We start from the raw sequence: 22,120 nt of genomic DNA, 5'->3' as shown, positions 1-22,120 counted from the left end.
CACACACACACACATCCTTTGCCCTCATCGTCAGCAGTGCAAGAGCGCGCAAACTAATTGAGGTGATGGGAACTAGAAGCCTCTAAAGGTGTTGAAAGAACTAAATATCTTGGCAAAAGTAGTGAATTCATTTTATTTGTTTTTTTGATGCATCTACAACAACGAGGACACAGGGGCGAAAAAAAACAGATGACTCGGTGAAAAACCCAAAACAACTGACATTTATTGTTGATGCAAGATCTCCCACTTTTTTTTCTCCTCCCAATAAGCAACTTTATCAGTCTCTAAAGAAACTTTATTACAACAAAGAAAACGTACAAATAGGAAACGTTTTATTACCACACAAGACATTTAGGAGTAGAAACTAGCCTATCAGGAGATACAAAGCAAACCCAGGAAGCAGTTCCTCACCATGTTGTCCCCTCAGATTATGTTCCCACTGCTTTTGAAAAGAACCTGAATATGGCAATATTCCAACCAAATGTCATGGGATCATTTATATACATGGCACTGCAAGAGATGGGTCAAAGTTCTTTCAGTTGGATCTTCAAATCAAGGTGGCATCCAATCTAAAAAGGGGTTAACAGAATTTAAAAACACAGGATCATTGTAAAAGGACTAAATGTTTTGAAAAACAAACTGCCTCGTATCCAATGCTGCTTTGTCGTCAGAGAAAAACATGGCCTGCCAGCTCAAATTTAAAGTGGCTTCCTCTCCTTCGTCTGCACAGATCCATCGTCCTCGTCAGTGCAGGTGAAGGGAGAGGAGGACGCTACTTTAGACTAGCGAGATGGACAAACCCAAGGAACAGTCAAATGTTTCCTCACCCGCTGTCCCCTCCTTTCAACCCAGAATGAAACAGTATTATACGTCACCATAGAAACACAGAAATGACCAACAATGTGACAAACGTTGATTTTTCATACAGGAGAGTCGTTTGCACCGGGGCAGAGTTTGACACCACTAGGGCCAGGAGGTTTCCCTGAACAGGTCACAGTCAGGAAACAACTTGAAAAAAGGTAGAGCCATAGAGAATAGTGGCCAAAATGCCGTTTTAGCACGGGCAGCGCCACTGAGGGCTTCCGCCATACTAAAGTAGTCAACCGGATGGGGGTTCCTATGGGTTGTAGCCTCAATGGCGCTGCCCATGCGGTCACAGATAAAGAGGCGTCCTCTTCCGTATGGGCAGAGTGGAAAGGTCAAAAGAAGGTCATGAGTAGGGCCATGAGTTTTTCCAGAGCACATGAAATGACAAGGACCACAGGAGGTCGGTGCACCTTAATTGGGGACGGAGGCTTGTGCTAATGGCTGGAGCCCGAATCAGTGAAATGTTACAGACAAACATGGTTCCACGCTCCAGTCCAGACATTATGAGCCATCCTCCCCTCAGCAGCCTCCACTGACAAGGGCACATAAAACACTCCTAGCCCTAGTTATGGTAAGTAAATATATCTCACATTTTAGAAACAGAAACAGTTTCACGGTTCGTTTTACAATAATTATCCTCTTCCAACAAGAAACACTTTGCACTAGTGCAAACTAGGGCACGTTCCAAATGGCACCCAATTTCCCTATGTAGTGCACTACACTTTTGGCTTCAGTAGTGCACTATATAGGGAATTGGGTGCATTTCCGATTTGCCCTTAGTGAATATGGTTCAGAGTTGAATCTATACAGCAGTATCTCAAACTACACCAGAAGCCTTTCCCCCCTTAACTCTCTCCATATCATTAAGAACCTGTGATTTAACATCTTTTCTCAACTCAAATACAGAAAAAGCCTTAATAGAAAACAATCATTTTCTTTTCATCTATCGTTACGAGGGACAGGAGATTTCCCTAACAGCTTGACCTGGCCAGGAAACACTCTGGACTCTAACGTTAGTTGTAGCTCCTAACTACATAATGATCCAACAAAGAGGGTCCCTCCTGGCCCTAGTTGTGTCAGAGTTGAACAGTGAGGTACTGTAAAAACACACACCGTCTCTTTTCAAACCAAGTTGGTCTGAATCAACTCGTTTCTCATCAGTCATTGGTTGTGACGGAAATATCAAAACATGTCATGATATCAAAATTCACTTTACAGTATTTACAACAAACCAAAAGACAGATGGAGACGTCACAAAAGGAGAGAGCGAGATGGTTGGGGAGAGTGTATGTAGGCCGATTGGTTGGTTGTGTGTGAGGGACAAATGTTGTCCTCTTGGGGGGGGGGGGGGGGCACACCACCTCCTGATTGGCTCAGCTCTGTTACAAGAGTCCTTTAAGCATCCAAGCAGAATAATTTCACAGAAGGTCAGAAGAACTGCCCTCTGGGTAAAAAAATAAAGTAAAAACAAAAACCAGACACTTCCAAGATGTCTTCCTCTAGGAGGTGGATGCTGATTGGTGCAGAGTGATTCCGGAGTGTGCAGATAGACTTATTGTCAACCTGTTCTGTCTCAATGGAAAATTAAACCAATAAATACAACTGTGCATCCTCTGCATGTTCAGGGTCACTTAGTCTACTACAGAGAAAACACCTTCTCAGGGGGATGGAGAGGGACATTACTATTTAAAGTACCATGATGGACCAAAGGTGCTGTTCTCTGACTGGGCAGTAGATTGTGTATATCCTGTGTGTTTTCCTTAAGGAGACTAGTGAAGGTTCACCGTCCTGTGAAGTTACTAACGAAGAGGTCATCAGTGGGTGCATGCCCTTTCAACAACAACAAAAAACTACAGAAATTAAATCCTACATTTTAAAATAAACAGAATCATCATAATATTATTAAATCATAACAATAAAATATTATAAAAAGAATAGCAATAATACATTACATACAGAGTAATGGAAAACATCACAACACTTGTTTTTTAAATGTATACACAGAGTGAACGAGGGGGGAGGGGGGCTAGACGACACTTCCATGTCTACGTCTCAAATGACACCCTATTCCTCTAAAAGTAGTGCACTACATAGGGAAAAGGGGGATCATTCGAGATGCGGTCTCTGTATCCACCCCTGTATCCATTAGAAACAAATAAAAACATCAAAATAAAAGCGAATGCCAATGTAAATGTTTGTCGAGCTTCCAGACAGCTACTGACAGAACCCTACCATGCTGTGTCCTGAAGGGTGTCCATGTTATCCCGTCTCTCCATCATCCCCTCTCTCATTGTCCAGAGCCTGACAAGAAGTCAGAGAGGCAGGGGGCGGGGTTAGAGAGTAGGGACTTCCTGTGTCTCTGTTTCCTGTCTATGCCACAGACAGCGTCGGGAAGCTCCACCTTCACTAGAGGCCCAGCATGCCCCAGGGCTGTCCTAGAAGCCTGGGTAGTGGCGAGAGTTCGAGGGGGTGGAGGTGAGGTGGGAAAGGCAGAATGAGTCCGATCCAAGGTGAGGGGTTGGAAAATCCAGGTGGAAAGGTACAAAAACAAAAATAACCAAAAGAAAATACAAAAATAAAGAAATTAAAATTACACACTCATCGTCATGTTGGGTGAATACTGTGAAGAGAGAAGGGGGGGGGGGGGGGGGGGGGGGGGGGGGGAGTGGTAGACATGAGTGAAAAATGTAAACGCTACAACATTACATACCAGGTCACCCACCCTGGTTCTTGAGGGGTCAAGGTATAAGGGTCAGGGGTCATCGGCCAGCAGTACTCACACTTTCACTTTGGAATGGGTTGAGGAAGTTTCCACCCATCTCTCCATCGTCCCGCGGCGTCCCGGGAGGGTTGCTCATACCCCCCATGTTGTTAGGAGAGTTCTGGATAGATAGAGAGTAAGATAACTCTATAAATATGTTGTACCACAAGTTATTTGACCAGCAGCTCCAAGACAAGTCCCTCTGTCTGAGTGATTGAAGTCAAATGTTGTAGAAAAGGAGATTTATATTCACCTTTGGCAACCCGTCCATGTCCCCAGAGCCTGAGAGACCATGAGAGAAAGATGAGATTCAAAACAGTTCATCCATGCACTGAACATTGTCACCCTTACGACTGCACTAATAACAGGTTTCATAACCCTGTCATAGCACCCACCTAGTGAGCCGTTCATGTGGTGAGGTTCCATGGCTCCCATAGCTCCCATCGGTCCATCAGGCCCCGGGCCCATAGGGAACTGGGAGAGAACACACACACAGAACATAAAGATGTCTCAGTGAAACTGAGGACTGGTTTTAACTGCCCTATCTAATCAGCGGGGGGATAAAGTCATACTGTATCGTGGTGTCACGCTGCGTGACATCACGCGGTGGAATACGACGTGTAATGTGACTCACGTTGGGTCTGTTTCCTCCTGGTCCTATAGGGTTCATCATAGTGTAGATGTTTTCACTGGAGTTGTTGGAGTCTGGGGGAGACCAACACAATAGTACAACATTAGTACACACAGAGAGAGAGGCAACACACATAGTGTCTAAATATAGTACTGGTGCTGGGGGGGACATATTTAAGAGACGCACCACCTGGGCTGGGCATGATGGGAGTTCCGGGCGGCCCCCCTCCTCCTGGAGGACCCTGGGAAACAGTTCAAAAAGGTCAATAAGAACAGTGCACACAATTTCCCCCGTTTCCACAGCTAAGGAACAGTTTTATTACTGACGACTTGTTGAAAACACTGCCGGTTGGCTACTCACCACATAGTGGCCGGGAGATGAGGAGGAGTATTGTATCTGTGATGAGAGAAGGGAAACTAGAAGTTAGGGGGGGGGGGGTCATAGTTACTGCCGGGAGAGATTCTCAACTAACCAGTAGTTCTTTCCTCCAGCAACAAGAGGGCAGTATAGTACATTTTCAAGCCATCTTAAATAATAATCATTGTAATGATTCATCTAATCTATGGCAAATTGAGCGAGGAGGAAACAACTTACTGAGTTCGCATTGGGACCAGGCCACGGTCCTCTACCACCAGGTCCCCTGAGAGACAGAGACAGACTTTAAGTATAGGAAACACTGCCATGAACCAAGAGAACAACAGTTCAACATTCATGATGTCGGGGCCTTCGATATTCAACCATGAAGCTGGTGCTATGGGATAGACTGTCTTTCTCCCTATGGAGGGAACACTTACATGTTCATCCCAGGCATAGGACCACCCATGGAGTTAGGAGGGGGTCTCATACCCCCGTAGTTCTACATAGAGAGAAGAGATACACAGTGTCAAAACTAGAGAGAGTGTGTGTGTGTGTGTTCATCCCAGGCATAGGACCACCCATGGAGTTAGGAGGGGGTCTCATACCCCCGTAGTTCTACATAGAGAGAAGAGATACAGTGTCAAAACTAGAGAGTGTGTGTGTGTGTGTGTTCATCCCAGGCATAGGACCACCCATGGAGTTAGGAGGGGGTCTCATACCCCCGTAGTTCTACATAGAGAGAAGAGATACACAGTGTCAAAACTAGAGTGTGTGTGTGTGTGTGTGTGCGCGCGCGCGCTTACACTTACCTGTGGACCCATGGGCCCCATTCCTCGTGGAGCGTTCATTCTCATTGGCCCACCCATATTAGGATGTCCTATAGGAGAAAAGATGACAAGAACACAGTCTTAACACCAACACACACTGGTAGTTAAAGACACTATGTGATGGTCTAATATGGATAATTCGATTCACTTAGCAAACACTTTTATCCAATGAGACGGTCACCTCCACACCTAATCCACATATGGTCAGTCTGAACCTGGAAGGCAGGGTTTATGGCAGGCAACAGATTAAACTCTCCTCTAACCTCATTAACTGGGACCCCTGTTGGGTTAAACAGTACTCTATAATCTGAACCTGTAATCTCAAGCCAAAACTCAGAGACCCACACTATCCTATCTTCCACCCAGATGACCCCTGGATCTGTGAGGTCCTGGGGGCACCGGCGTTCTCAGAGAGGAACGCCACTTGAAAAACTGCAAGCTTACATAAACACAAGCATGAATAATGTACACACACACACACACCTTGTGGTCTGGTGGGGTCCATGCTGTTTGGCAGGAGAGGCTGAGAACCAGGGATTCCCCCTGGAGGCTGAGGGAAACAGATGGGCGAGAGAAGGGGCGATCGTGAGTATGGACCACCAGCACATACCTACCTGAAAGTACATGTTCAGCTGTATAGGTAAGTGGGTGGTCCATACCTGATTTGGCATTCGGAGAGAGGGGCGGGGTCCACCTGGAAACCGTGGCGACATGAAAGGCTGAGAGAGACAGAGAGAGAGTTTGTCATTCCCACTGAAAAGGAGTTGAGCAGACAGATGGACAGAGTGTGAATGGAGGATGAGGAGGAAGGGGGGTGAGAACACAGAAAACTAAAACAATGAGCCGGCTAATTAACAAGATATTTTACAGAGGGAAGCTTGTCTTCAAGGATGCAGGCGTCGCGCTCATCCCTTAGCCTTACATGTAGTGGTACATGTAGAGCATTGTGTGGGTTCTGTCTGTCCCGTGCACTCAGTGTGTAGGTCCACAGTGGCTCCTCTTCTGTTTTATTGATGAGGGGTTGGTGGAGTGTGTCTGTGTGGAGGCTAAAGCTTCAACCCCCCCAGAACAGCTCCAGAGGAGAGTCAATTATTTATGTGTGTTTGTTACCTGTCCGTGTGGTCCCATGCCGTGGGGGGGCTGTGCGTGAGGAGACTGCTGGGAGCCTGGCGGACCCTGAGGGAAGAGAAGAGTGACATCAGAGAGAGGAGCTAACAACTACAGCTGCAGGAGCAAGCCAATCAGGGATGTGGAAGAGAAGCTAGGCAGTAGCCAATCAGAACACAGAGCGGGAGAGGAGGGCATTTTTCCTAATCCATGGTAAGAGGGTGTCTTCACCACTAGAGGGCAATGTTGACACAACTATAAAACACAGCTCAGAACAACAGTGGATCAGAGGAGCCTACAGCATGTTTGGTCACCGTCCATCCCACACTGTTCAACATCAGGACATGCAACTAGACTGAGGAACTGCTTGAATGTGCATGAATGACTTCAGGTTTGTTTTGTGAATTGTGTGGGTCTTCAATTTTTTTTTATTAGCGAACAAACACCAAGCACACACATGATAATAGCAACACAGGCATAATTGCAGCAAGCAGCTCTTGCTAATGATAAGGCCACTTGAACAAAAAGGACAACACAAGCACAGACACCCTCCTCCCTCACTTGTTATAAATAGCACTTCCGTGCCTCTCCTCTTTCCTCGCTCCCTCACTATTCTCTTCTTGCCATCTCCCACTTTCACCGACTTCCTCCCTCCCATTCTTTCATTTCAGCTCTCTCCAGTTCTCTCTTCCACTCTCGGCAGACAATGAAGTGGTAGCCACAGAAACAAACACATTGAGGCCCATCTCTCTCCGTTCCACCTTATCATCGCCGCTGCCAAATGCCAGGGCTGTCCATTACGCTGTCTGGCTTTGTGTGTGTGTGTGTGTGTGTGTGATCTATATATGAGAGGAGAGAGGGATTTTTTGGAGGTGGAGAGAAAGAGGGGGGTGGAGAGAAAGAGAGGGAGGTGAAAAAGAAGTGTGAGGAGATCTAGGAAGAGAGGGAATAAAGTAATGGATGATGAAGATGATTGGTGGAGTGGAGGGAGAGTTTTACCATGCGTAGAGGGAGGTAGCAGAAGAGGGGGATGAAGAGGTGTATTACCTGGAAGAATCCAGGCGGCATGGGTCCTCCTGGCATACCATCATTAGGTGGCATATTCCCCATCACAGGACTGGGGGCTGCTGCCGCACTCTGCAACACACACACACACACACACACACACACACGTTAAAAGATGAAGCACAGAGTCACACAGACCATCCTAAACCCTGCCCTTTCCACTTTATGTTAAACTGACGCACACCTTTGTCTTTATACATTTATGCAAATTCTGCCCATGAACAGGCCACTGAGTCCCTGGGGACAACATAGGGTCTTCCCTCCATCTTGCTCCCTTTCCCCGGCTCATTCCCCTTAACCCTCTCCAAACATCTGCACTCCTCCTCTCCCCCCCCACGGCCCTCACCCTCCCCTCACCTCCCACAGCCCTAACCTCTCCTCCCCCTCCCCTAACCTCACCTCCCACAGCCCTAACCTCACCTCTCCCTCCCACAGCCCTAACCTCACCTCTCCCTCCCACAGCCCTAACCTCTCCTCCCCCTCCCCTCCCCTAACCTCACCTCTCCCTCCCCTCCCCCAACCTCACCTCTCCCTCCCCTCCCCCAACCTCACCTCTCTCTCCCCTCCCCCAACCTCACCTCCCCTCCCCCAACCTCTCCTCCCCTCCCCCAACCTCTCCTCCCCTCCCCCAACCTCTCCTCCCCCAACCTCACCTCTCCCTCCCCTCCCCCAACCTCACCTCTCCCTCCCCTCCCCCAACCTCACCTCTCTCTCCCCCAACCTCTCCTCCCCTAACCTCACCTCTCCTCCCCCTCCCCTAACCTCTCCTCCCCCTCCCCTAACCTCACCTCACCTCCCCCTCCCACAGCCCTAACCTCACCTCCCCCTCCCACAGCCCTAACCTCACCTCTCCCTCCCACAGCCCTAACCTCACCTCTCCCTCCCACAGCCCTAACCTCACCTCTCCCTCCCACAGCCCTAACCTCACCTCTCCCTCCCACAGCCCTAACCTCACCTCCCCCTCCCCTAACCTCACACAGCCCTAACCTCACCTCTCCCTCCCACAGCCCTAACCTCTCCTCTCCCTCCCCTCCCCCAACCTCACCCTCCCCTCCCCCAACCTCACCTCCCTCAACCTCACCTCCCCTCTCCCCACAGCCCTAACCTCACCTCTCCCTCCCACAGCCCTAACCTCTCCTCTCCCTCCCCTCCCCCAACCTCACCTCCCTCTCCCCTCCCCCAACCTCACCTCCCTCTCCCCTCCCCCTAACCTCTCCTCCCACAGCCCTAACCTCTCCTCCCCCTCCCCCAACCTCACCTCTCTCTCCCCTCCCCCAACCTCACCTCCCTCTCCCCTCCCCCAACCTCACCTCCCTCTCCCCTCCCCCCCTCTCCCCTCCCCCAACCTCACCCCCTAACCTCTCCTCCCACAGCCCTAACCTCTCCCTCCCCTCCCCCAACCTCACCTCTCCCTCCCCTCCCCCAACCTCACCTCACCTCTCCCCTCCCCCAACCTCACCTCTCCCTCCCCTCCCCCAACCTCACCTCTCCCTCCCCTCCAACCTCACCTCTCCCTCCCCTCCAACCTCCCCTCCCCCAACCTCACCTCTCCTCCCCTCACCTCCCCCTAACCTCACCTCTCCTCCCCTCACCTCACCTCCCCTAACCTCACCTCTCCTTCACCTCCCCTCACCTCACCTCCCCCTCCCACAGCCCTAACCTCACCTCTCCCTCCCACAGCCCTAACCTCACCTCTCCCTCCCACAGCCCTAACCTCACCTCTCCCTCCCACAGCCCTAACCTCACCACTCCCTCCCACAGCCCTAACCTCACCTCTCCCTCCCACAGCCCTAACCTCACCTCTCCCTCCCACAGCCCTAACCTCACCTCTCCCTCCCACAGCCCTAACCTCACCTCTCCCTCCCACAGCCCTAACCTCACCTCTCCCTCCCACAGCCCTAACCTCTCTTCCCCGTCGCTCTCACTTCCTTTTGCTCACTCCCCCTCTCTCATCTCTTGCAGTAGCTAGTCGAAGCTGTTGCTATGGAGACTGGTCCTTTGCTCCCCGTGCCTCTAGCATCCCCCTCTCAGAGAGAGGGGGAGAAGAGGGAGGTAGGAGAAAGAGACCGAGAGAGAGACAGAGTGACGGGTTTTCAGTAACAACCTCTAGCCAGGCCCTAACCACTTGTGTGGATATGAAATAATTGGATAGATATAGGCAATATGGTGAAAACTCCACCTATCATACCAGAGGGCAAGGTTCGTATAGAAATACCATTAACCAGGCTACTGGCATCATGCTTGACATATCGACAACACACAGACAAATCCTAAATCCTACACATCAATGACAAATAACTGTACATCAATAAAGCTACATGGTGGACTATCACTCACCCACACAAACATAAATAAATGTCAACACAGTGACAGGAAGCACCACTGGGGAAGGTTAACGTCTGGCTCAGCCTATAGGAATCCACCACCATGAATAATTAATCAACAAATCAAAATTGATGATTTGATTGGGCGATGTGGTTCAACGATACTGAATGGAATTGATCTATCCAGCCCACACACACACACACACACACACACACACAGAGAGAGAGAGAGAAAATGGACAGATCAATGGTGCTCAACACATTATTGACCTTTTCAATGGTAAGACAAACAAACACTGGAAGATGGAGAGAGAGAGAAAGAAAAAGGGGGAGAGAAGAGTGGTAAATCCCCCCCCCCCCCCCCCCCCTGCCAGAATGCTCTACATGGATATAGACACACACCTTGTGTGTTTGAGTGACCATCTGGTCCTCGAGACTGGCAAACTGGCACTTCACGCAAACAGTTGCCAGCCACGGCAGACAAAACAGAGCACACAAAGCATGCACACACACGGTTAACCAGCTCTCTCTGGCACCGAGGATGTGAAAGCCCCCCTTGCTCTGGGCCAGATGCCAGGGCTGCAACACACACAAACCCACCCACAAATCCCTGGCTTAACCCCGGCCCAGTGCTGGGCTTACTGGATTAAGACCTCCATTCCATTATCTCCACACACTGACGATAGCCACACACACACACACACACGGGAAGAGGCGGGACGAAGACACACACACACTTGGGCCGGTCACTCACGTAATCATGGAAGGCCTTGGCCTCGCTGGAGTGTTCGCAGTTCTCCCGTCTGTCCGGCGCAGCGCAATACAAATCCCAGAATACACTGCAACAGGAAATAGAGGAAGAGGGTTCATGTCAGGGAGCACTTGATGAGCCAATAGAGGCGATAAAGAGGTCAAGCGAACTCCACCAAAGCAATTGAATTGAAGGACCGTGGGGGAAAGATCCCGACTCTTCTCATTGCCCCCCAGCAAAATCAGCCGACATTTAGGCTATTGTTGACATGTGTATTTCACACTATGTTGACGTAGAAATCTCAATATAATGCTCGTATGGTTGTCAACCCCAACATGTGTTCATGTCATCATTACAAATTAGAGGTCGACCGATTAATCGGATTGGCCGATTAATTAGGGCCGACTTCAAGTTTTCCTAACAATCGGAAATCACTATTTTTGGACACCGATTTGGCAGATGTAAAAAATAACATAAAAAATTACACACCTTTATTTAACTAGGCAAGTCAGTTAAGAACACATTCTTATTTTCAATGACGGCCTAGGAACGGTGGGTTAACTGCCTTGTTCTGTGGCAGAATGACAGATTTTTACGTTGTCAGCTCGGGAGATTCAATCTCCAACCTTACTAGTTAACTAGTCCAACGCTCGAACCACCTGCCTCTCATTGCACTCCACGAGGAGACTGCCTGTTACACGAATGCAGTAGAAGCCAAGGTAAGTTGCTAGCTAGCATTAAACTTATCTTATAAAAAACAATCAATCATAATCACTAGTTAACTACACATGGTTGATGATATTACTAGTTTATCTAGCGTGTCCTGTGTTGCATATAATCGATGCGGTGCGAATTTGTGAAAAAGGACTGTCGTTGCTCCAATGTGTGCCTAACCATAAACATCAATACCTTTCTTAAAATCAATACACAAGTATATATTTTTAAACCTGCATATTTAGTTAATATTGCCTGCTAACAAGAATTTCTTTTAACTGGGTAAATTGTGTCACTTCTCTTGCAACAGAGTCAGGCTATAATGCAGCAGTTTGGGCCACCTGGCTCGTTGCCAACTGTTTGATGACTATTTCTTCCTAACAAAGACAGCCAACGTCGCCAAACGGGGGATGATTTAACAAAAGCGCATTTGCGAAAAAAGCACAATCGTTACACGACTGTACCTAACCATAAACACCAATGCCTTTTTTTAAATCAATACACGGAAGTATATATTTTTAAACCTGCATATTTAGCTAAAAGAAACCCAGGTTAGCAGGCAATATTAACCAGGTGAAATTGTGTCACCTCTTGCGTTCATTGCACGCAGAGTCAGGGTATATGCAACAGTTTGGGCCACCTGGCTCATTGCGAACTAATTTGCCAGAATTTTACGTAATTATGACATAACATTGAAGGTTGTACAATGTAACAGCAATATTTAGACTTAGGGATGTCACCCGTTAGATAAAATACGGAACGGTTCCGTATTTCACTGAAAGAATAAACGTCTTGTTTTCGAGATGATAGTTTCTGGATTCGACCATATTAATGACCTAACGCTCGTATTTCTGTGTGTTATTATGTTATAATTAAGTCTATGATTTGATAGAGCAGTCTGACTGAGCGGTGGTAGGCACCAACAGGCTCGTAAGCATTCATTCAAACAGCACTTTTGTGCGTTTTGCCAGCAGCTCTTCGCAATGCTTCAAGCATTGAGCTGTTTATGACTTCAAGCCTATCAACTCCTGAGATTAGGCTGGTGTAACTGATTTGAAATGGCTAGCTAGTTAGCGGGGTGCGCGCTAATAGCGTTTCAATCGGTGACGTCACTCGCTCTGAGACTTGGAGTGGTTGTTCCCCTTGCTCTGCAAGGGCCGTGGATTTTGTGGAGCGATGGGTAACGATGCTTCGAGGGTGGCTGTTGTCGATGTGTTCCTGGTTCGAGCCCAGGCAGTGGGGAGGAGAGGGACGGAAGCTATACTGTTACACTGGCAATACTAAAGTGCCTATAAGAACATCCAATAGTCAAAGGTATATGAAATATAAATGGTATAGAGAGAAATCCTATAAATACTATATTAACTACAACCTAATACCTCTTACCTTGGATTATTGAAGAATCATGTTAAAAGGAACCACCAGCTTTCATATGTTCTGAGCAAGGAACTGAAACGTTAGCTTTCTTACATGGCACATATTGCACTTTTACTTTCTTCTCCAACACTTTGTTTTTGCATTATTTAAACCAAATTAAACATGTTTCATTATTTATTTGAGGCTAAATTGATTTTATTGATGTATTATATTAAGTTAAAATAAGTGTTCATTCAGTATTGTTGTAATTGTCATTATTACAAAATAATAATAATAAAATGTAAAAAAAAAAAATATATATACATATATTTTTTTTAAACGGCCGATTAATCGGTATCGGCTTTTTATGGTCCTCCAATAATCGGTATTAAAATCATATTCGGCCAACCTCTATTACAAATCAATCGCATTATATAGTTAAAAACAACTGACCACCACCAATTTCTGTATGCTAGCTATGCTAACCAGCTTATACGAATGGCAGTTAGCATTTAGCAGTCACTTCTAAACGTTACTTGGAGAAAACAGCTGACATATATCCAAATCGGACTTAAGTAACCACATTGTGGGCCGATAAATGGCAACTTTGTTAGAACGCGTGTCAATCTGGTCAATGGAACGTCTGCGTTCCACTGCCTCCTTTACCACATCTATGTACAGTACATATGTTATTCACCACACACACACACACACACACAGAGTGGTGATATTCTAATGGAATACACAAACGTGTGAACACAAGAAGATGCAAGGGGCTGAGATACTCACCACCACCACGAGTGCAGGAATCCAGGAGGCTCCCCTAACGTAATATTCTTTTCCCATCGTATCTGAAAGAGAGAGAGCAACATGCTGTCTAGTTCTAAACTCAGCAGGAGAGGAGACTGCCAGGGTGGGTGTGTGCCGGTAGAGTATGTGTGAAACTCATTCCACTGAGGGCTGAGCGTCTGCAGGTTTTCACTCCCTTTGTACTTGATTGATGAATTAAGGTCACTGATTAGTAAAGAACTCCCCTCACCTGGTTGTCTAGGTCTTAATTGAAAGGAAAAACCCAAAACCCGCAGACACTTGGCCCTCCGTGGAATGAGTTTGACACCCCTGGCCTAGAGGTTAAGAACACATAATCAGTCTGTCTCAGCCAGTCAACGCTGTCCCTCTTCGTGACCACACTCTCCCTTACGCTCCTTCTTTCCCTACCCCTCAGTCAATGCCCTCAGAGAGTCACACCTCGTTCTACCCCTTTGTCAACGCAGTCCTTCCCCTTCGCTCTCTCGGTCTACCTCTACCACCATCTAGGCTACCGCTACCTGTCCACATCTCTCTACCTCAGTGTCCCCCTCTTTTCCTCTGTCATTCTCCACCTTTCTCCCTCTAGTCCCTTACTTATTGGGAAGGACCAAAGTTGGCGACCACCAGGCTAGAGGTAGGACGACATCGGACAGAGAGGTGTGTGCGTCTTACCTCTGACAAGAAGGTCTGTGCAGACTTCTGTGCTCCTACATGCAGCAGGTACTCATATACGTACAGCGCTAACCTGCAACAGAGGAGAACAGGACCTTGCATTAGCAAAACTGTAGAAAAAGCCATAGGAGTTAGCATTAGCAAAGATCTGGTTGAGGATTACACAAACCTACTAGAACAACAAGGCTGACTGTGTGTGCACGGCAGGCTGAAGGCGTAAGCGGTCGCTTAGGGCCCCAGGCCGCTAGGTTGTTTTTGGGAACTCAGTCAGGGTCTCAACTTACTGTTGCGAATAGTAGAATACACAAGGTGCAAGTTCGAAATTTGGTAATGCATCAGCAATTTCTCTTATGTCAGTCACTAAATGACCCACGCCAGCGAACAATTTTTTTATTAATTTACCAATCTAAACTTGTAGTAATCATGGCCAAATTACCGACCAGGTATGTTCCTAGGGTCCCCAATTGATTTTGTTAGTCTTTCTCACTCAGATATCATTAAAACCCTTTCCAGCCGGAGCATTCTAATTTCGTAATAATAGTCAAACAATGGTTTAAAGCCATAATAACACCACCGTCCAATCACCAAATGTATTTCTGTAAACTGCCATTTACACATGATTTACAAGTAGATATATTAATGGTTTAGGGCTTTATGGGTGGGAACTTGTTTTTTTTACTTCAATGAAAGGTCACAGAGCAAATCCTCCATTTGCCTCAGTGCCCTGGTAGAGGACTGGAAGGAGAGTGGATCGAGTGCCATTTTGACCGCTTCAAAGCAGAAACAACCAGGTGGATCAGATGAGGTAAGAAAGTTGCTTCTCCCTCCGTTTCTGACATTTTTGGGGCCATTTCTTTCTGGCTGGAAAAACAAGTGAGCTAGATTTTCTGTGTACTGTCAAACATAGCTAAGTGTGTCGCTAGTATGGCCTAGTAAAAATCAGCAGGTAAACTAGCAGTTAAGAGCGTTGGGCCAGTAACCGAAAGGTCGCTGGTTCGAATCCCTGAGCTGACTACGTGACAAAAATATATATTTTAATCTGCCCTTGAGCAAGGCAATTAACCCTCACTGCTCTTGTAAGTCAGTCTGGATAAGAGGGTCTGCTGAATGACTCAAATGTCAATTAAACCAGATTGACCACTGTGCTCACACTGGTTTCACTTCACTTGCAGTGAAATATAATGTGAGCTTGCCAGATCAGGCTGGTTTGGGAGGTTAAGGAAATACAGTATGCTTGATGCATGTCCCCCTGCCCCCACAGGCTAGGCTCTACACTTCCCAGCGTTGCTCCCCTGCCTTCCAACACCCCTCACCAGACCGCTTCATCCCCTGCCTCTCCCCTTCTGGTCCCCCCTCTTACCCCCCACTGGCCTTGCCTCCTAGTCCTACCAGACACCGGCTGCATACCAGCCTCCAGGTCTACCGCAGCTACCGAGATAGCCGACTCCTCTGCCCACCAGGGGCCCCCACCTTGGCTCCTCCATAACTCTCATGCATGTTGTCCTTTCCTGTTCCCATATATCCTGCATGCCAGCCTGCCTACATGTTTAACACATGACTCTCATGGCCTTGGAGATGTAAAGGACATGTAAAGACTAAAATAATGTTGGGCTTTTAAATGGTTCCCGTTCTGACTGCTCGCGTGATAGGGTAATAATGTAGAGAAAAAAAAATTGATTTGTAAAAGCCAATAAATTGGTATTATGCCTTTATCATATTCTGTCATTCCAAATACATTTCGATGACAATACCCCTGAGATGAATGTTGTATTTAATGTTATGGCTATGATGGTGATAACTTTAACTTAGTTTTTTTTGTACAGGTTTGAATGAGACAATGCACTCCCAAACGTTATTCTTTCAATAAAGTTATTGTCTTATTAATATTATATTACTTGTTTATGTCTTTGCTTATCACATGTCAGACTAAATGCTATTTGTAATTTGTTTTGAAGCAGATGTGTTGAATATACTACGCAGATAAGTGGAACATTCCATAGAATTATTTTTTAAATACGATTGGTCACTAAAACAACTTGTTCACAGTAAAAGGTATTTATATTCTCATTTCATATTTTCAATCCTTACAAAAAAAGACTCAATATGCTCAATATGCAAAGTGTTTTCCATCTTCATTAGAAAGTGTTGTAAATTGCAGTTATTTGGGGGGGGGGCATAGATTTTCATGTAAGGTACATTTTCACAGGTGTTCTTTCTTGACTGATTGTCATTTGAAAGGGCAGTTTCTCAACATTCAAAATAGGTATCATGTTTTCATTATACTCATTAATGCATGCAGAGGTCATGATCCAGTGGAACAATCCCCTCAGGCTGGAAAGGGTTAACATGGCATACATCATAAAGTGTAGAACTGCTGGAAATTTGCTTCAAAGGGCTACAATATGCAACTTTTTGGGCGACCCGATAAAAGTAATAGAAACGTGAGTTACAGATCTGTCACAGCCTAAGAAGTAGTATCTCTTCTATGTGCGCTATTTCGATGCTTCCCATTTAAATTGTATTTTTGCATCTTTTACTTTTGTACACCAGTTTTCAAACAGCTGAAAATGACATATTTTTGGTTATGGAAACAATTTCCCAGCAGTCTAGATGGTACAATGATTCTCTACACTATGCTCACTTTTGTCCAACAGAAATTAGGCGAACTATTAGAATTAAGAGACATTTCTGCATAGTGCCTTTTAAAAATGCAAACATTTCACCCCATGTAAAAATGGGTAGAATTGCAGAACTACCCGTAAATATTTTTTCCCCATACATATTTGACCATGACCTAAATGGTCCGAAAGTGGCTTCTTACACCTGAATACCAAAACATCCAGAAGATTAAGGTGCTCAAAGTTGACCCATTTCACATACCATGAGACAGCCATGTCTTCATCGCTATAAAAGATAAAACAGTTGAGTTTGATATCATTTTTTTTAACTTACAAAAACAAATTTGTCAAATTATTTTATAATTTCATGAAAAACAATATTTTTTATATTCGCACATGTTGTAGTTTAGACCTTTCATCATCTGAGGTTTGTGTTGTGCCTGCCATCAGTTGAGACGCAACAGCTTGCGAATACAATAGAAGTAGTTGATTCGGCCCATATTATTTGAAAATATTTAAATACTTATTTTCTGTGTATTTGAGTAACAAAATATACATGTATTTGAATCCAGGTCTGGTGTGTGTGTACAGTCGTAAGGGCTGTCTCACAGGACAGGCCCATAAATAGCTGAGGGGTGTTCCCACCCTGTGATCACATAAAACAACTGGTGAGACAGGACAAACACACTGCCAGAGAAGAGTACGAACCCTCTTAAGAGTAGGAGGTAATTGTGAGGTTGTAGCTCTTCAGACAGGCTAGCCTGTGATTTATGAGCCAGGTCGTCAGAGGTAGTGGTTCTAACACACAATTGTCTGTGGCTGCCTGGTGGTGTAGTAAAGTTTACTGTCAGTCTTGGGTCAGTTAAGCCTCTCACACACACCTGACCAATGCACTGGGCAGTCAATGATTTGAAAGTCACTTAGCTCTGAGACTGCTGGTTTAAACTGATCAGCGTTCACAGTGAATAAAGTAACGCTGCCTATACTTTCAATGCATTTTCTCCCAAAATGTGGGGAAATGTAACCAGGCCACTGGGGTTAGCATCCCTTCTCTTATAATATGTGCCATGGGATCTTTAACATCCCATCCGAAAGACGGCACTCTACACAGGGAAACGTTCCCAATCACTGCCCTGGGGCACTGGGACACGTATTTCTTTTTAGATCACAGGAAAGAGTGCCTCTGCTTAGCTTCAGAGGCAAGCCAGAAGTGGGATGCATGGTGGGTAAACTGCTTTTACCCTCCACTACACCACTGACTTTAGTTAGTGTAGGTCTACTCTCTCACATACACACCATGTCTTCTCCTGACCGTTTACAGAAGGCTATGGTTAACGATCAAACTACTGATCTCCCCCACAAGGGCACTGATGAAATGTTTATGTGTGATGGGAGGCCTGTGTGTGTGTGTGCGGGGTGGGGGGGCTATGTGCACCTGGTCTGCTGCATTATTTAAGCTCACGCATTGAGAGGAAGAGAGTTTCTTGAGCTGCAACACTGGGAGATGTTTTGATGGGAAGTTAGTGTCTCTGCACACACGCACAATTAGTCAGCAAAGGGACAGCTCATCTCCTCCCTCAGTCCCTTTCTCTCTCACAAACTTCCCCCCTGATGTTCACCACCAGTACACCTGACATCCTGCCTGCGGCTGCAGACAAAACCCCTCTTTAAACATGGATAAGACAGCCCACCAGCAAACACTCCCCTTCTCACAGACAGAGAAACAAAGACATTGTTCCAGCTCAGAGCGACCGCACGCACACACCGCTCCGACTCAAAGCACTGAGCAACCGCTTCAGTCAGACACTCAATAATTCAACACAGAAGAGGGAGATGAGGACTTGGAAGAGAGGAAGGGAGAACTGAGCATTGGAGAGGAGGGGAAGAAAGGAGAGGAGACAGAGGAGGAGAGGGAGGGGAGGTGAGGAGACAGAAGAATAGAGACAGAGGGGAGGAAAATCAACAAAAGTTTGCCTTCTGAGCTAAGCTATGGTCTGCCCAGAGCTCAAGTGATTCATAAAATCAATTAGGCTAGATTGTAGATGAACATAATAATATCAAGCACAGCAGCGACATACACAGAAGGAGCAGACAAATGTGTTGACAATTTATTTGCACATCCAAGGGACAGGGCTTAGAACAGCTTTAATTTAAATATGGACTGAAATGTGTGGGGGAAAGTATGGGCAAATAATAAGGCATCGGCTTTGTTGACATTTGGCAAGACACGGGAAAAAGAGCCATCTACAGCTTGTCAGTAAAGTTCAAATAAATCAGTACGAATAGCCTAGTAGTTGTGTTGTTCACAGTGCATACTTATGAGTGTCTGATTCTGCAGGTTATACCATACAAATTTGAAATCTCTTTAGAAACCAAATAACACATGTTGTGACAAACATGTTTAGGAAAGAAACATAAATGCAACACAGTAGCACTGGGTGGATACGATAAAGTTACTGTCGTACTAGCAGCCAGTTCAGCGGAACATCATCCTGTACGGACAAAACGGCATCCGTAGCTAGCAGACAAAGGGATAGGTAAGCTACTGCTATCGGAGCTAGCACACTACCTCGTTTGTAACTCCAACTATTCGGCTAAATGCTCAGCGTAGTGGCCCATTTTAAATGATAGAAAACCTCGTTTTATAAAGGACACTTATTTTACTCTTTAATAAAGGCTAAACAAACTGTTTGGACACAGTTATCATACTTGCCGCTAGCTAGCTCCTAGCCTACCTAGCAGTAACTCGCGTATGAAGGTACACATTCATACAATGTAGAGTGAGTTCGAATAGTTCCTTTTTGGAACGTTGGACACTCCTTTGTTACATTGAAACCAAACCGGTTACATTGGTTTCAACTTTGTAAAAGCTATCAATCGGCTACGTTATTTCACCATAAACTAATCCCAGGCTTCCTGAAACACACAAGCATCTTCACGAAGGCATTGTTCCCAATACCCAGAGAAGTAGGGATGCTCTTTTCCACTCAATTCCAAAATGCAACATATTGCAGACAGTTTGAAAACAAAGGATTTTTCCAATGTTGTTTAATATCGCCAATGTCATACATGAAGTTAATAATATACTGTACCGGATGAGAATGAAACTAGTAGGAATGGATACCTTGGTAGTAAGCTAACGTTTAGCTAGGCTAGCAATCAACCCCCAATAACTATTTGCTTGTTAGGGAGGGCTACAAGAATTCACCGATGCAAGAAAACCTGAAAAACAAAGACCCATAACAACTACGGAGAGCATATCGTATCCTAATCTGCACCCTTTCTATGACAACAAGCGAGGTAGTGTATGTGAGCGTTGGAGATAACAGTAGATATCCTAGTACTAGTGTCTCTAGCTGGTGTTTGTGACATTGCACTATTCCCACTTACTTTTCTCTTGCTTGGTTATCTGAGGGCACAACAGCACCTTTCCCCTTGGCGTACATCCTTGAAGCTGGTTTAGATACTTTTTATTCAGTCCGGTTCCGACACCTGTCAAAGAAAGCGACCACGTACGATCTCCATAGCTACACAGCAGTAGTGTTCTCTCTCTCACTGTGCCCCGGTGTCTTTTTTTCTAGCAGGCTACATCCATCCTCAACATTGCCGATCCGAACAGGGGCTGCTGCCGTCGCGGGGAGCTTGAAACCGTCTGTTGGTGATCTTTTTTTTCAGTCGCTGTTCCAGGGTTTTATCCACGCTCCCCCTGTTATAGAATGGTGGGGGCTTCTTAAAGGGATAGATCCCTTTTTTTTGTTTATTTGCCAAACTAAATTATGATAGACTGGTCAGTGTTCTTCATTCCTGGGCTTGGAGTCCCACATGGATGTGTGCAGGGTTTTGATCACTAACATGCCTCTTTTAACAGTACCCTACTGTGCCCACATGTAACTGTGTGCTCTGTAAGGTATGTTCCGGCCAGGAATGGTATATAACAGCTCTGTGTGTCCTGTTTATATATAGTTATATGGCTGTGTTTACACAGTAAGCCAAATTCTGATAATTTTGCCACTAATTGGTCTTTTTACGGATCACATCAGATCTTTTCATGTCAGATCTTTTCACATCAGATCTTTTCCAGACCTGATCTGTTTTGTGAAAGGACCAATTTAGTGAAGAAAAAAAGATCAGAATTGGGGTGCCTGTCTAAACACAGCCTATGTGTCGTGTGAGGGAATAATTAATCAAATGTGTGCATGTATACCAAGTATGAAGTTGAGGGATGTGTGTGTGTGTCCTGTCCCTTTAAGAATGTGTGTGAGTGTGGGTGCAGTGCAGTGGCTGGGTGTGCGTGTGTGTGTGTGTGTGTGTGCAGGAGCGAAGTGATCTGCTTAAATGTTGCTCATCTGTGGGAAGGACACACTGACTGCATGCATGTGTCATTATTGGGGTTAGCCACCTCCACTGTTTTTCTAAAGGACACACATAAGCAAACACATTGTCCAAAAAAGGGGTAAAGAGAGAGTACCAAGAGCTTGGACACAAACACAGTCTAGCTAGGCAGAGCTGTCAGTGTGTTTGTGTTGCTCCAATAGGGTAGAGAGTGAGGGAGAGTGTGTTTGTATCTACTCAGCTCTAGACCTCAAACTCTATCACTGTCTCATCATAGCATCAGTATCGATTGGCCTGAGCCCACATACCTCTCAGAACACACATACTGTTGAGGGAATGTGCCTGTGTGTGTGTGTGTGTGTGTGTATGTGTGTATATTTCTGATAGGGTAGGATGATTCGTTAGGGTAATTATAAATCAACTCCACTCCTGGAATTCAGAGGTATTCACCCTAATGTACACACGCACACACACACATCTCACACACACTCCAAACAGGTTGTGTTCAATCGAGCCAGACCTGTATTTTCAATCACTCCAGAAGAGGACCTCTCAGAATATTACATTCACATGTTTCATTGCTAATTGAATGAGGCCGTTTGACTCAACAATTAGGCTGTTTGTTGGATTTCTGGATCAGTATTCACTAGATTCCTATAGATGGCTTCGTCTCAAAGACTTGGGCCCCGTTTCAATGCTCTAAGAAAGAAAGAGGTTACTGGAACAGGGCTCTAACATGAGCATGTCAATACCACAATCTAGCTAGTAGAGAGTGTGTGAGTTTAAGTAGTAGCACATTGAATCGATGTGGTTAAATATTTTGCTTCTCACACTTCCTGATAGTTCTACTATCTCTCAGAATAGCTGTTACCTCTAACTACAGATCTAGGATCAGGTTACCCGACCTCACATTCTGATCATAACCATT

General features: G+C 45.8%; 1 protein-coding gene across 5 annotated transcripts; it reads right to left on the bottom strand.

The window, feature by feature from the left end:
- Positions 1 to 119: 119 nt before the first annotated feature.
- Positions 120 to 20,520, bottom strand: LOC139373122 (single-stranded DNA-binding protein 3-like). Of its 5 annotated transcripts, none has more exons than XM_071113250.1 (18): positions 20,251 to 20,520; positions 14,243 to 14,315; positions 13,550 to 13,611; positions 10,694 to 10,778; positions 7,598 to 7,687; positions 6,554 to 6,619; positions 6,103 to 6,162; positions 5,927 to 5,993; positions 5,426 to 5,493; positions 5,054 to 5,115; positions 4,854 to 4,899; positions 4,620 to 4,655; positions 4,449 to 4,500; positions 4,263 to 4,333; positions 4,024 to 4,102; positions 3,882 to 3,910; positions 3,648 to 3,749; positions 120 to 3,487 (listed from the first exon to the last, which is right to left on the bottom strand). In XM_071113250.1, exons 1-18 carry the CDS (start codon positions 20,304 to 20,306, stop codon positions 3,458 to 3,460), a joined length of 1,134 nt encoding a protein of 377 aa, XP_070969351.1. In that variant the 5' UTR covers positions 20,307 to 20,520; the 3' UTR covers positions 120 to 3,457. The 5 variants fall into 5 exon arrangements, with proteins under 5 accessions (XP_070969351.1, XP_070969350.1, XP_070969347.1 ...); XM_071113249.1 differs by having other exon boundaries at positions 4,446 to 4,500; positions 20,251 to 20,514; XM_071113246.1 differs by having other exon boundaries at positions 120 to 3,310; positions 4,446 to 4,500; positions 20,251 to 20,501.
- Positions 20,521 to 22,120: the final 1,600 nt, after the last annotated feature.

This window comes from Oncorhynchus clarkii, chromosome 18 (genome assembly GCF_045791955.1).
Source record: "Oncorhynchus clarkii lewisi isolate Uvic-CL-2024 chromosome 18, UVic_Ocla_1.0, whole genome shotgun sequence".
Classification (NCBI taxonomy): domain Eukaryota; kingdom Metazoa; phylum Chordata; class Actinopteri; order Salmoniformes; family Salmonidae; genus Oncorhynchus; species Oncorhynchus clarkii.
Note: the sequence above shows the minus strand (reverse complement) of the source record. Positions and strands in the feature narration are given on the sequence as shown.

Coding starts and splice junctions, on each gene's coding strand:
- LOC139373122 (XM_071113246.1), bottom strand. CDS start 20,306: ATGTACGCCAAGGGGAAAGGTGCTGTTGTGCCCTCAGATAACCAAGCA. Junction 6,620..7,597: donor TGCCGCCTGGATTCTTCCAG/GTAATACACCTC, acceptor CTCTTCCCTCAG/GGTCCGCCAGGCTCCCAGCA. Junction 6,163..6,553: donor GCATGGGACCACACGGACAG/GTAACAAACACA, acceptor TGTCTCTCTCAG/CCTTTCATGTCGCCACGGTT.